The sequence below is a fragment of the Danio rerio genome, chromosome 17, assembly GCF_049306965.1.
Source record: "Danio rerio strain Tuebingen ecotype United States chromosome 17, GRCz12tu, whole genome shotgun sequence".
Taxonomy (NCBI): domain Eukaryota; kingdom Metazoa; phylum Chordata; class Actinopteri; order Cypriniformes; family Danionidae; genus Danio; species Danio rerio.
This window is the reverse complement of record NC_133192.1, coordinates 59,157,501-59,170,000: the sequence shown is the minus strand read 5'-3', so window position 1 is coordinate 59,170,000 and position 12,500 is coordinate 59,157,501. Positions and strand designations below refer to the sequence as shown.

Below are 12,500 nucleotides of genomic sequence, written 5' to 3'. Positions count from 1 at the left end.
AAAGAAAGAAAGAAAGAAAGAAAGAAAGAAAGAAAGAAAGAAAGAAAGTCTCTCTTAAAGTGTTTTTAAATGCCGCTTGGGTTCAGAAGCCGCATGTTACATATCACAGCAACAGGAAATGAAGGACCACAGGACCCGTTTGAGACACCCTGGAGGACCAAATCTAGGACTAAAACTACTGTTTAACTGTTTCATTAACTAAAATATGATTTTTATATATTTACGGTAAAAGAAAAAAATATACAAAACTAAATAAACTTTAAGAACATTCAATCATTTTTTTTCTTTTCGGCTTAGTTCCTTTATATCTTAGGGGTCGCCACAGCGGAATGAACCGCCAACTTATCCAGCACGTTTTATGTAGTGAATGCCCCTTCCAGCTGCAACATACTGAAGTGTGTGTGTGTGTGTGTGTGTGTGTTTCAGAAGAGAATGAAGCGCAGTATGGCCAGACATCACTCTCCTGAGGTGCTCAGAGTGTATTATCAGAGGTGAGAGTTTCCATGCTTCCTAAAACCTGCCCGTACCACCAAGCGGGATCCCAGATTAATCTTAATAACAGTGTTGTACATTAGAGCTGCACGAGATAGAAACCTGACTCTGCGATATCTCGTTTTTCTGTGATATATATTGTGTTATGCTTGCACATCATTTGGACACACTTTATTTCAAGCTTCAGTTCTCGCTCTTAGCAAACCATTTAAACTTCTGCCTCAGTGACTAATTTGCACCTTACTGATAGTTATTAAAGGTAACATCACTGTATGTGTGTGTGTGTGTTCGAGTGAGTGCATGTATGTGCATGCATTTGTCTGCGTGTGTGTGTGTGTGTGTGCTGCTGTTGAAACACTCCTGTGGGACATCGGGTTGTTTACTGATGCTTGTTATTTTCCTAAAGTCAGTCTGATGATCTGAGCGGATCAGACCCTTCTGTGTGTGTGTGTGTGTGTGTGTGTGTGTGTGTGTGTGTGTGTGTGTGTGTGTGTGTGTGTAGTTCTGGTTGGTGTGGTGGGTTTGTGGTTTCAGTAATGATGGTTTGGTGTTCTGCTGGATTCATCAGGGAGACGTTCTGACTTGTTCTGGCCTGCTGGCGTGTGTGTTTCTGTCTGCTGTGTGTGTTTATGAAGGTATCGAGAAGAAGCTGACACCAGAGCCACAGAACCACTGCTGCTGGAGCTCGCTAACCAGGTACAACACACACGAACACACACACACAGCCTAAAAAACCCAAACGCATTATTAAGCAGGTACAACACAAACCTACACACACACACAGTGTTAAACAGGTACAACACACACACACACACAGCATTAAGCGGAGCATCCCGAGCTCTCCCAGTCTGTTAGTACTTATGAAGATTGGTCTAATGGCTCGCTCTATTAACCAATGATTCCATGCTATTATCCCTCATGCAGGAATAGTTGTGTGTCATTATCATAAGTGACATTCATAGGAGCGTGTGTGAGGTCAGTGTGTGATATCTGTGTGTAGGTGTGCTGTGTTCACACTGAAGCTGCAGTGCTGATAGAGAAACAGCAGAGTCGGTGAAGTGACGCTGCGGTTAACAGTGACAGTTGTTTGCATCTCTGCAGGTTAGCTCAATACCAGGATAATGCCACATACTGGGATAAAAGCTTCAGCAGTTGAAGGGATAGTTCACCCAAACAGATGGAAACCTGCTCACTATTTACCCCCCCTCAATCCTTTATGAGTGTTGTCTTCTGTTGAACACAAAAGAAGATATTTTGAAAAATGTTGGAAACCTGTGACCATTGACTTCCATACTCTACCTGACAAAAGTCTTGTGGCTTATCCAAGTTTTAATAAATAATAACTGCTCTTCTAGTGGATGATCTGGTGTCAGAAGTGTCTCTATGAAAGGTGAAGGCCTCTAGATTTTGCTGATTTGAGCTCAATAAATCTGATCATGTCTTGATGTTGACTGATTTGATGAGGACAGTGCGGTCTGACTCTGCTCAGACTAAAGTCTCATCACTGAACAGAAATAATGTCCAGTATAGAATATAAAGTCCTGCTGCAGTGGAGACAGAATGAAGATTGTGTCTGACTCCATCATGAGCTTGGAGGACTGCATCCATACATCTCTGACATGACTCACATCACTGATTAATAAAGTCATCTGGAATGAAGAAGAAAGCCTTCAGCAGGATCCCAGAGTTCAACAAGAGTCTTTGTGTTCATCTTTAACACCTCTTCCTTCATCAGCTCAATAATGTTGATGTCTGGTGACTGGGCTGGCCAATCCTGGAGCAGCTTGACCTTCAGGAGCTTTGATGTGGAGGCTGAAGTATGAGCAGGAGCGCTATCCTGCTGGAGAATTGTCCCTCTCCTGTGGTTTGTAATGTAATGGGCAGCACAGATGTCTTGATACCTCAGGCTGTTGATGTTGCTGATCTCTCGCACGCCTCCATACTGAATGACCCCCAAACCATAATGTCTCCTTCACCAAACTTGACTGATATCTGTGAGAATCTTCGCTCTATGTTGGATTCCAGTAGGTCTTCTGAAGTGTTTGTGATTATTGAGATGCAGAGAAATCCACCTTCTGACACTTTTCCAAATGATCAACTAGAAGTCCAGTTTAGTATCTGTTGCTCTTACAATTGGGATCCACCACAAGACTTTGGTCAGGTAGTGTAGTATTTGCTTTTCCTACTATAGAAGTCAATGGTTACAGGTTTCCAACATTCATCAGAACATCTTCTTTTGTGATTCAGTGAGCTGCTGCCATGTGATTGGCTGATTAGAAATTTGCATTAACGAGCAGTTCGACAGGTGTACCTAATAAAGTGGCCGGTGTGTGTATATGCCCAAATGTAGAAGATGTGAATTTAACAGAAAGATCTGTGCTCTCATTTATGCTGAACACTGTATATAAATAAAAGCATCTCTCGAGCTGAGTATCTCGTAACTGAGGCACAGTGATCTGGATGAATCGGAGAGTGTTTTACAGTGATTATGGCATGATGAATGTGTTTGGAGCTCGGTGATCGTTGCTCACAGGTTTCAGATGAGAGATCTGCTCATGATTAATATTGAAGTGATGATGAGAGCGGCACCTGATTCAGACTCGCGCGGCGCCATCACTCAGTGTCGTCTCTGAAGTGCTTCAGTGTTTTCTGACTTTATTATGGAGACTCCAGACTTTATAATACAGGCCAGAGTTCAGTTCAGTAGCAGGAGTCTGTCTTCAGTGTACACCAGGAAACATGACAGCTGCGCCAGCGCATGATAAAAAAGAATTATCAGCAATAAATCATGACCTTTACTGGCTGTTTATGAATTCAAGTTCTTTAAGGGGTTAGTTCACCCAGAAATGTCAATTCTGTTATTAATTACTCAGTGTCATGCCGTTTCAATCCTTTGAGAGCTTCGTTTAGGTTCAGAACACAAATGAAGATGTTTCAGATGAAATTCTGGAGTTCTCTCATCCTCTATAGACAGTTAAGCCTGATGTATACTTTTGCCTGGCGTCGTGGACCTCCTCTGACTGCGCGCACCTCAAGAAGCAGTTGAGGCTTTTATACTTGACGTGTTCGCTGTTGTGGTATTCTTTAATATGACAGGGGGTGGTCAAAAGAAACTGATTGTAAAATCAGACGGATTAACAGAGAAGTACATTTTGTTTTTTTTAAATCTAACTTTGATGCATCTCTTGCTTTTCTTCATATCTCGGACAGCTCTAGGGCAAGAATAAAAGTCCACTAAACACAAAAATGGCTGATGTTATTTTTAGATTTAGCCCACTCCACAATTCACACATCACTGTCTGGCTTGTTTTTGTCCTCTTCTTATGCTAAAAAGGCAAATTGGTCCAACATTCCTGACCATCATCACCCATAAAGCCCAGAAAAACAGCATCAGTATACTGTAAACTGACAGGCTCAAATACTCATTTACAGTTATCAAAGAAATCATTTGCTCCTTCATTATAGGTTTATAACTATTAAATAGTTTTCAGTTCAAAACTGTGATACATACACCAGTGTAAACCTATAAATAGTGGAAAAACAGATTCAGTAATTGTGTACCGGCTCTCTCCACTTTTGCCATGACCTCTTTTGGCTTTAACAAACTCATCCCTCAGGTTTTTCCAAACTTTTTAACAAACACTTTCCTGCTTTCCCACGGCTGTTGCAATCTCTAGTCAAGTATTATTGGTCGTCTGGTTATCTCTATGATCACGGATCATAAAGACGTCTGTACAGTCGTTACCATCAACTCTGTTACGTCAACTTTGTATCGTCAACTCTGTTACTGTCAACTCTGTATCGTCAACTTTGTATCGTCAACTCTGTTACTGTCAACTCTGTTACTGTCAACTCTGTTACTGTCAACTCTGTTACTGTCAACTCTGTATCGTCAACTCTGTTACCGTCAACTTTGTATCGTCAACTCTGTTACTGTCAACTCTGTATCGTCAACTCTGTATCGTCAACTTTGTATCGTTAACTCTGTTACTGTCAACTCTGTATCGTCAACTCTGTTACTGTCAACTCTGTTACTGTCAACTCTGTTACTGTCAACTCTGTTACTGTCAACTCTGTATCATCAACTCTGTTACCGTCAACTTTGTATCGTCAACTCTGTTACTGTCAACTCTGTTACTGTCAACTCTTACCGTCAACTTTGTTACTGTCAACTTTGTATCGTCAACTCTGTTACTGTCAACTCTGTATCATCAACTCTGTATCGTCATCCCTGTTACCGTCAACTCTGTATCGTCAACTTTGTTACAGTCAACTCTGTATCGTCAACTCTGTATCGTCATCCCTGTTACCGTCAACTCTGTATCGTCAACTTTGTTACCGTCAACTCTGTATCGTCAACTCTGTATCGTCAACTCTGTATCGTCAACTCTGTTACTGTCAACTCTGTATCGTCAACTCTGTTACCGTCAACTCTGTATCGTCAACTTTGTTACAGTCAACTCTGTATCGTCAACTCTGTATCGTCAACTCTGTTACTGTCAACTCTGTATCGTCAACTCTGTATCGTCATCCCTGTTACCGTCAACTCTGTATCGTCAACTTTGTTACCGTCAACTCTGTATCGTCAACTCTGTTACCGTCAACTCTGTATCGTCAACTCTGTTACCGTCAACTCTGTATCGTCAACTTTGTTACAGTCAACTCTGTATCGTCAACTCTGTTACTGTCAACTCTGTATCGTCAACTCTGTTACCGTCGACTCTGTATCGTCAACTTTGTTACCGTCAACTCTGTATCGTCATCTCTGTTACTGTCAACTCTGTTACTGTCAACTCTGTATCGTCAACTTTGTATCGTCAACTCTGTTACTGTCAATTCTGTTACTGTCAACTCTGTCACTGTCAACTTTGTATCGTCAACTCTGTCACCGTCAACTCTGTTACTGTCAACTCTGTATCGTCAACTCTGTATCGTCATCCCTGTTACCGTCAACTCTGTATCGTCAACTTTGTTACAGTCAACTCTGTATCGTCAACTCTGTATCGTCATCCCTGTTACCGTCAACTCTGTATCGTCAACTTTGTTACAGTCAACTCTGTATCGTCAACTCTGTTACTGTCAACTCTGTATCGTCAACTCTGTATCGTCATCCCTGTTACCGTCAACTCTGTATCGTCAACTTTGTTACCGTCAACTCTGTATCGTCAACTCTGTTACTGTCAACTCTGTATCGTCAACTCTGTTACCGTCAACTCTGTATCGTCAACTTTGTTACAGTCAACTCTGTATCGTCAACTCTGTTACTGTCAACTCTGTATCGTCAACTCTGTTACCGTCGACTCTGTATCGTCAACTTTGTTACCGTCAACTCTGTATCGTCATCTCTGTTACTGTCAACTCTGTTACTGTCAACTCTGTATCGTCAACTTTGTATCGTCAACTCTGTTACTGTCAATTCTGTTACTGTCAACTCTGTCACTGTCAACTTTGTATCGTCAACTCTGTCACTGTCAACTCTGTTACTGTTAACTTTGTATCATCAACTCTGTTACTTTCAACTCTGTATTGTCAACTTTGTTACCGTCAACTCTGTATTGTCAACTCTGTTACTGTCAACTCTGTATCGTCAACTCTGTATCGTCAACTCAGTTACCGTCAACTCTGTATCGTCAACTTTGATACCGTCAACTCTGTATCGTCATCTCTGTTACTGTCAACTCTGTTACTGTCAACTCTGTATCGTCAACTTTGTATCGTCAACTCTGTTACTGTCAATTCTGTTACTGTCAACTCTGTCACTGTCAACTTTGTATCGTCAACTCTGTCACTGTCAATTCTGTCACTGTCAACTTTGTATCGTCAACTCTGTTACTGTCAACTTTGTATCATCAACTCTGTTACTTTCAACTCTGTATTGTCAACTTTGTTACCGTCAACTCTGTTACTGTCAACTCTGTATCGTCAACTCTGTTACCGTCAACTCTGTATCGTCAACTTTGTTACTGTCAACTCTGTTACTGTCAACTCTGTTACTGTCAACTTTGTATCGTCAACTCTGTTACTGTCAATTCTGTTACTGTTAACTCTGTCACTGTCAACTTTGTATCGTCAACTCTGTCACTGTCAACTTTGTATCGTCAACTCTGTCACTGTCAACTCTGTCACTGTCAACTCTGTCACTGTCAACTTTGTATCGTCAACTCTGTCACTGTCAACTCTGTTATCATCAACTCTGTTATCATCAACTCTGTCAAAGTCAACTCTGTTATGATCTATTCTTTTACTATGCGTTACTGTCATGATCAACTTTGTTATCTTACACTCTGTTATCATCAACTTTGTTGTCGTCACATCTGTTAGTGGTTAAAATGTTTAACGGTAGGTTTTGCACTGCATTCCGCATTATCTTACATTCAATAATGGGTTCAGTTTAGTGTACAGTATACATTTGCGATATATCATTTGAGCTCAAGGAATATGAATGGAAAAATGCCTAAAATGTACCTGCAATTCTAGAATCAGCTGTGTGTGCGTGCGTGCGTGTGTGCGTGTGTGTGTGTGTGTGTGTGTGTGTGTGTGTGTCTGTCAGTGGTGATCTGAGCTCCAGCTCTTGTGTGTTTGCAGGTGTTTCAGCTTCAAAGTCTCGCTCCGCCATCAGCTCTTGTCTTTCATTTTTGTTCTCCCGCTCTCGCTGTAACTTCAGCTCACATTCTCATCTTTTCCTCTATTTTTACAGCCTTTCTCTTCCTCAAGTTTCTCTGCTTTCACAGACTTCAGGATTGTGGTCCTGAGGCTCATGAATACTGAAAACTCTGACACGCTCCAGAACACTGACACCGTACTGAACCTAGATCAGCTGTAAAAGACAGGGAATGTTTGGTTTTAAAGGAAACTTGATCTGACTTATAAATATCTCACCAGTTCACAGGCACATTAAAATAGTTCTGCACCAGCTTCATAAATCCCATTTTGGATGTTTAATACATTACTAAACTGAGTCCTTTCTTATAACAGACCAAAAAAAAACAAAGGTGGTACTTAATACTCAATTACAAGGCATGTTGTATTCGTCAAGCTTAAACCTTAATCAAAAAATATGCGTATATAAGTGGTATATATTATATGTACTGTCACATTAAATGGGGAAAGAAGCGTTATTGTGGTACTTGGAGAGACAATTTTTTTTCTGAGGTGGTACTTGATGAAAAATGAAAACATTTAATCATTTGAGGGAAAAAACTAAAATAGTAAATGTGTGCAGAACCAATACACGGTTCATGATGAGTGCTGTAAATGCAACAAAACAAAAAGACTATTTCACATATTTAGATTATAAGATGAAAATGCAGAATATAAATTTCCTAAATTATACTAAGACTATATATTATAAATATATAAACCGATTTCACTAAAAATTAAATGAAACAATATATGTGATAGAAAAAAGCACTGTATAACACTTGAAACAACGCATTTCTGATTAATAACTTGGCATGATCCATATAATCATCTCTTATTTGTGAATGTATTTCTGCATGTTCATGAACAGAATACTTGGATGAAAAGTTTTAATGCCAAAATTCTGAAGTGACCAATGTTGCTGTCAGACAGAGCTGCTGTTTTAGTGTCGTGAGTTCACCATGTGCATCTCTGTGTGTGTGTCAGGTGGATCTATCTCCAGCTCTTTTGGCACGTCTGATGCTGGAGTGTTTCCTAGAGGAGCGCAACGCTTCAGTCCGTGAGTACAACACTTTCTGAGTACACACACACACAGGTAACACTTAACACGTACTGCTGTTCAGATCAACAGCGAACTCCTCATCGGTGCTGATGAGCGGATCTCTAACTAATATGGGGACTGAAATGTTTAATTTTGAGCATATTTTGCTGTGCAGAAATGCACAAATCACATCAAGGCTTAAATCTATATTTTTGCTTAAATCAGGCATTTAGCAGTCTTATTTGTATTATTATTAAGAATGCGAAACATACAACTTACAGTAAATACAACACAGAACATACAAGATATGGTGAACATCAAACACATGAACAGCAAAAGAACAGAAAAAACAAACAGAAATCAGCAGGAATAAACAGAAATGACAATCATAATAATAATTGTGGTATTTTAAATAGTGTACTTAGCATTCATAGTATACTACTACTACTAATAATGTCAGTAATGGTGTCACAGTGGTGCAGTGGGAAGCACGATCACCTCACAGCAAGCCTCGGCTGGGTCAGTTGGTGTTTCTGTGTGGAGTTTGCATGTTCTCCCCGTGTTGGTGTGGGTTTCCTCCGGGTGCTCCGGTTCCCCCACAGTCCAAACACATGTGCTATAGGGGAACTGATCCGTAGTGTATGTAAGTATGTGAATGAGAGTGTTTGGGTGTTTCCCAGTGATGGGTTGCAACTGGAGAAGTTGGTGGTTCATTCCGCTGTGGGGACCCCTGATTAATAAAGAGAGTAAGCTGAAAAGAAAATGAATGAATGAACATTAATACTATTACTACTACTACTAAATAATACCACTATAATACGTACGTTAGTGATGAAAGTAATATTTTGTATGATACATGAGGTCAGCAGTGATATCAGTCCTACAGAAGGTAATAACAGTAGTTATAATAATGACATATACTCAACACTTACCACATATGTCAGTGTTCAGACGCAGAAGCGTTCAGCAATCTTTGGTGAATGCTAATTTGAGAAACATAATAATAATAATATCTGAACGAATAATACAGATCTGTTGAACTCTCTCTTCTCCAACTCTTGCCTGTTATTTCATATTTACACTGTTTACAGTTTATTAGTTCAATCCTGTACTGATAGCCAGACAGGAGACTCTTATCTGCAGCATAAAGACAGAGCCGTCTATATTATTCATTGGTAATAAATGTGCATTGATAATAGTGTGTGTTTATCAGTTATTGGCCATATAACATGCACATGATTGGAAACACTTCAATAAACGCCTATTAATTAATAACAAATATATAATCAATAACCAACCTGTTGAATAAATACAATATAAAATGACATGGTTGGAAATAATATTTAATATATTAACTACTACAATATAGCTATTTGTTATTGCTTATTTTTTATTATTGAAAGCACTAGAAGAATATTAATGTATAATATACTGAATTAAAAACTACAATTGAACAGAAGGAAATAACAGAAACCCTGACAGACCAAAGAAACTCAAGTGTGTCAGTGATTCAGAGGAGTGATTCATTCCTTTATTTTCCTTCGGTTCAGTCTCTATTTCAGAGGTCACCGCAGTGGAATGAACTACCAATTATTTCAGCATATGTTTTACAGAGCGTATACCCTTTCACCTGCAACCCAGTACTGGGGAACACCCATAAACTCTCTATCACACACACACACACACACACACACTCATACACTACAGCCAGTTTAGTTCATCAGTTCCCCTATAGTGCATGTGTTTGGACTGTGGGAAGCACCCAGAGGAGACCCATGCCAATATGGGGAGAACATGCCAACTCCACAGAGAAACACCAACTGACCCAGCTGAGGTTTGAACCAGGAACTTTCTTGCTGTGAGGTGACAGTGTAAACCACTGAGCCACCATACAGTGATGGTTGAAGCATGATGGCAGAGAGAGCTGTTTTCCTGTGCTTCAGGGGACTGTCAGTCACCGAGAGCGATATATTGAGATCTTTTCTCTGAGTTATTGGTGGGAAGGACTTGCACATCTTCCTCTGTGTATTTCAGTGCGATCAGATACACGCGTGTGCTGGATTTAATCAACACAGAAATTCAGTGCTCGCTGTGTGTCGTTTGTCAAAGTCAAGAGTGTGATTACTGTGAGCGCTGTTATAATATACTGCTGGACAGAACACTGGAGAACAAGAGCATCCTGAACACTGCAGACCACCGAGCAGGACAACCTCCGATCATAAAAACTCATCATAGTCATAGTTATTGACTAATTTTTCATCCGATTATTAACTCACCACACACTCCTCTGATTATTAACTCACCACACACTCCTCTGATTATTAACTCACCACACACTCCTCTGATTATTAACTCACCACACACTCCTCCGATTATTAACTCACCACACACTCCTCCGATTATTACCTCACCACACACTCCTCCGATTATTACCTCACCACACACTCCTCCGATTATTAACTCACCACACACTCCTCCGATTATTAACTCACCACACACTCCTCCGATTATTACCTCACCACACACTCCTCCGATTATTAACTCACCACACACTCCTCCGATTATTAACTCACCACACACTCCTCCGATTAATAACTCACCACACACTCCTCCGATTATTAACTCACGACACACTCCTCCGATTATTAACTCACCACACACTCCTCCGATTATTAACTCACCACACACTCCTTTGATTATTAACTCACCACACACTCCTCCGATTATTAACTCACCACACAATCCTCCGATTATTAACTCACCACACACTCCTCCGATTATTAACTCACCACACACTCCTCCGATTATTAACTCACCACACACTCCTCCGATTGTTAACTACCACACACTCCTTCGATTATTAACTCACGACACACTCCTCCGATTATTAACTCACGACACACTCCTCCGATTATTAACTCATGACACACTCCTCCGATTATTAACTCACCACACACTCCTCCGATTAATAACTCACCACACACTCCTCCGATTATTAACTCACCACACACTCCTCCGATTATTAACTCACCACACACTCCTCCGATTATTAACTCACCACACACTCCTCCGATTATTAACTCACCACACACTCCTTTGATTATTAACTCACGACACACTCCTCCGATTATTAACTCACCACACAATCCTCCGATTATTAACTCACCACACACTCCTCCGATTATTAACTCACCACACACTCCTCCGATTATTAACTCACCACACACTCCTCCGATTATTAACTCACCACACACTCCTCCGATTATTAACTCACCACACACTCCTCCGATTATTAACTCACCACACACTCCTCCGATTATTAACTCACCACACACTCCTCCGATTATTAACTCACCACACACTCCTCCGATTATTAACTCACCACACACTCCTCCGATTATTAACTCACCACACACTCCTCCGATTATTAACTCACCACACACTCCTCCGGTTATTAACTCACCACACACTCCTCCGATTATTAACTCACCACACACTCCTCCGATTATTAACTCACCACACACTCCTCCGATTATTAACTCACCACACACTCCTCCGATTATTAACTCACCACACACTCCTCCGATTATTAACTCACCACACACTCCTTTGATTATTAACTCACGACACACTCCTCCGATTATTAACTCACCACACAATCCTCCGATTATTAACTCACCACACACTCCTCCGATTATTAACTCACCACACACTCCTCCGATTATTAACTCACCACACACTCCTCCGATTATTAACTCACCACACACTCCTCCGATTATTAACTCACCACACACTCCTCCGATTATTAACTCACCACACACTCCTCCGATTATTAACTCACCACACACTCCTCCGATTATTAACTCACCACACACTCCTCCGATTATTAACTCACCACACACTCCTCCGGTTATTAACTCACCACACACTCCTCCGATTATTAACTCACCACACACTCCTCCGATTATTAACTCACCACACACTCCTCCGATTATTAACTCACCACACACTCCTCCGATTATTAACTCACCACACACTCCTCCGATTATTAACTCACCACACACTCCTCCGATTATTAACTCACCACACACTCCTCCGATTATTAACTCACCACACACTCCTCCGGTTATTAACTCACCACACACTCCTCCGATTATTAACTCACCACACACTCCTCCGATTATTAACTCACCACACACTCCTCCGGTTATTAACTCACCACACACTCCTTTGATTATTAACTCACGACACACTCCTCCGATTATTAACTCACCACACACTCCTTCGATTATTAACTCACCACACACTCCTCCGGTTATTAACTCAC

The 12,500-nt window shown here is 40.7% G+C and overlaps 1 protein-coding gene across 3 annotated transcripts in view; it reads left to right on the top strand.

The window, feature by feature from the left end:
• The window catches only part of cdin1 (CDAN1 interacting nuclease 1), a 123,998-nt gene that overhangs the window by 26,478 nt on the left and 85,020 nt on the right, over positions 1-12,500 (top strand). For 2 of the 3 annotated variants that reach the window (XM_073927531.1, NM_001076722.1), the window contains 3 exon segments: positions 427-491; positions 1,128-1,188; positions 8,119-8,191. In XM_073927531.1, the coding sequence (XP_073783632.1) occupies positions 427-491; positions 1,128-1,188; positions 8,119-8,191 (199 nt within the window). 3 annotated transcript variants of the gene reach the window in all.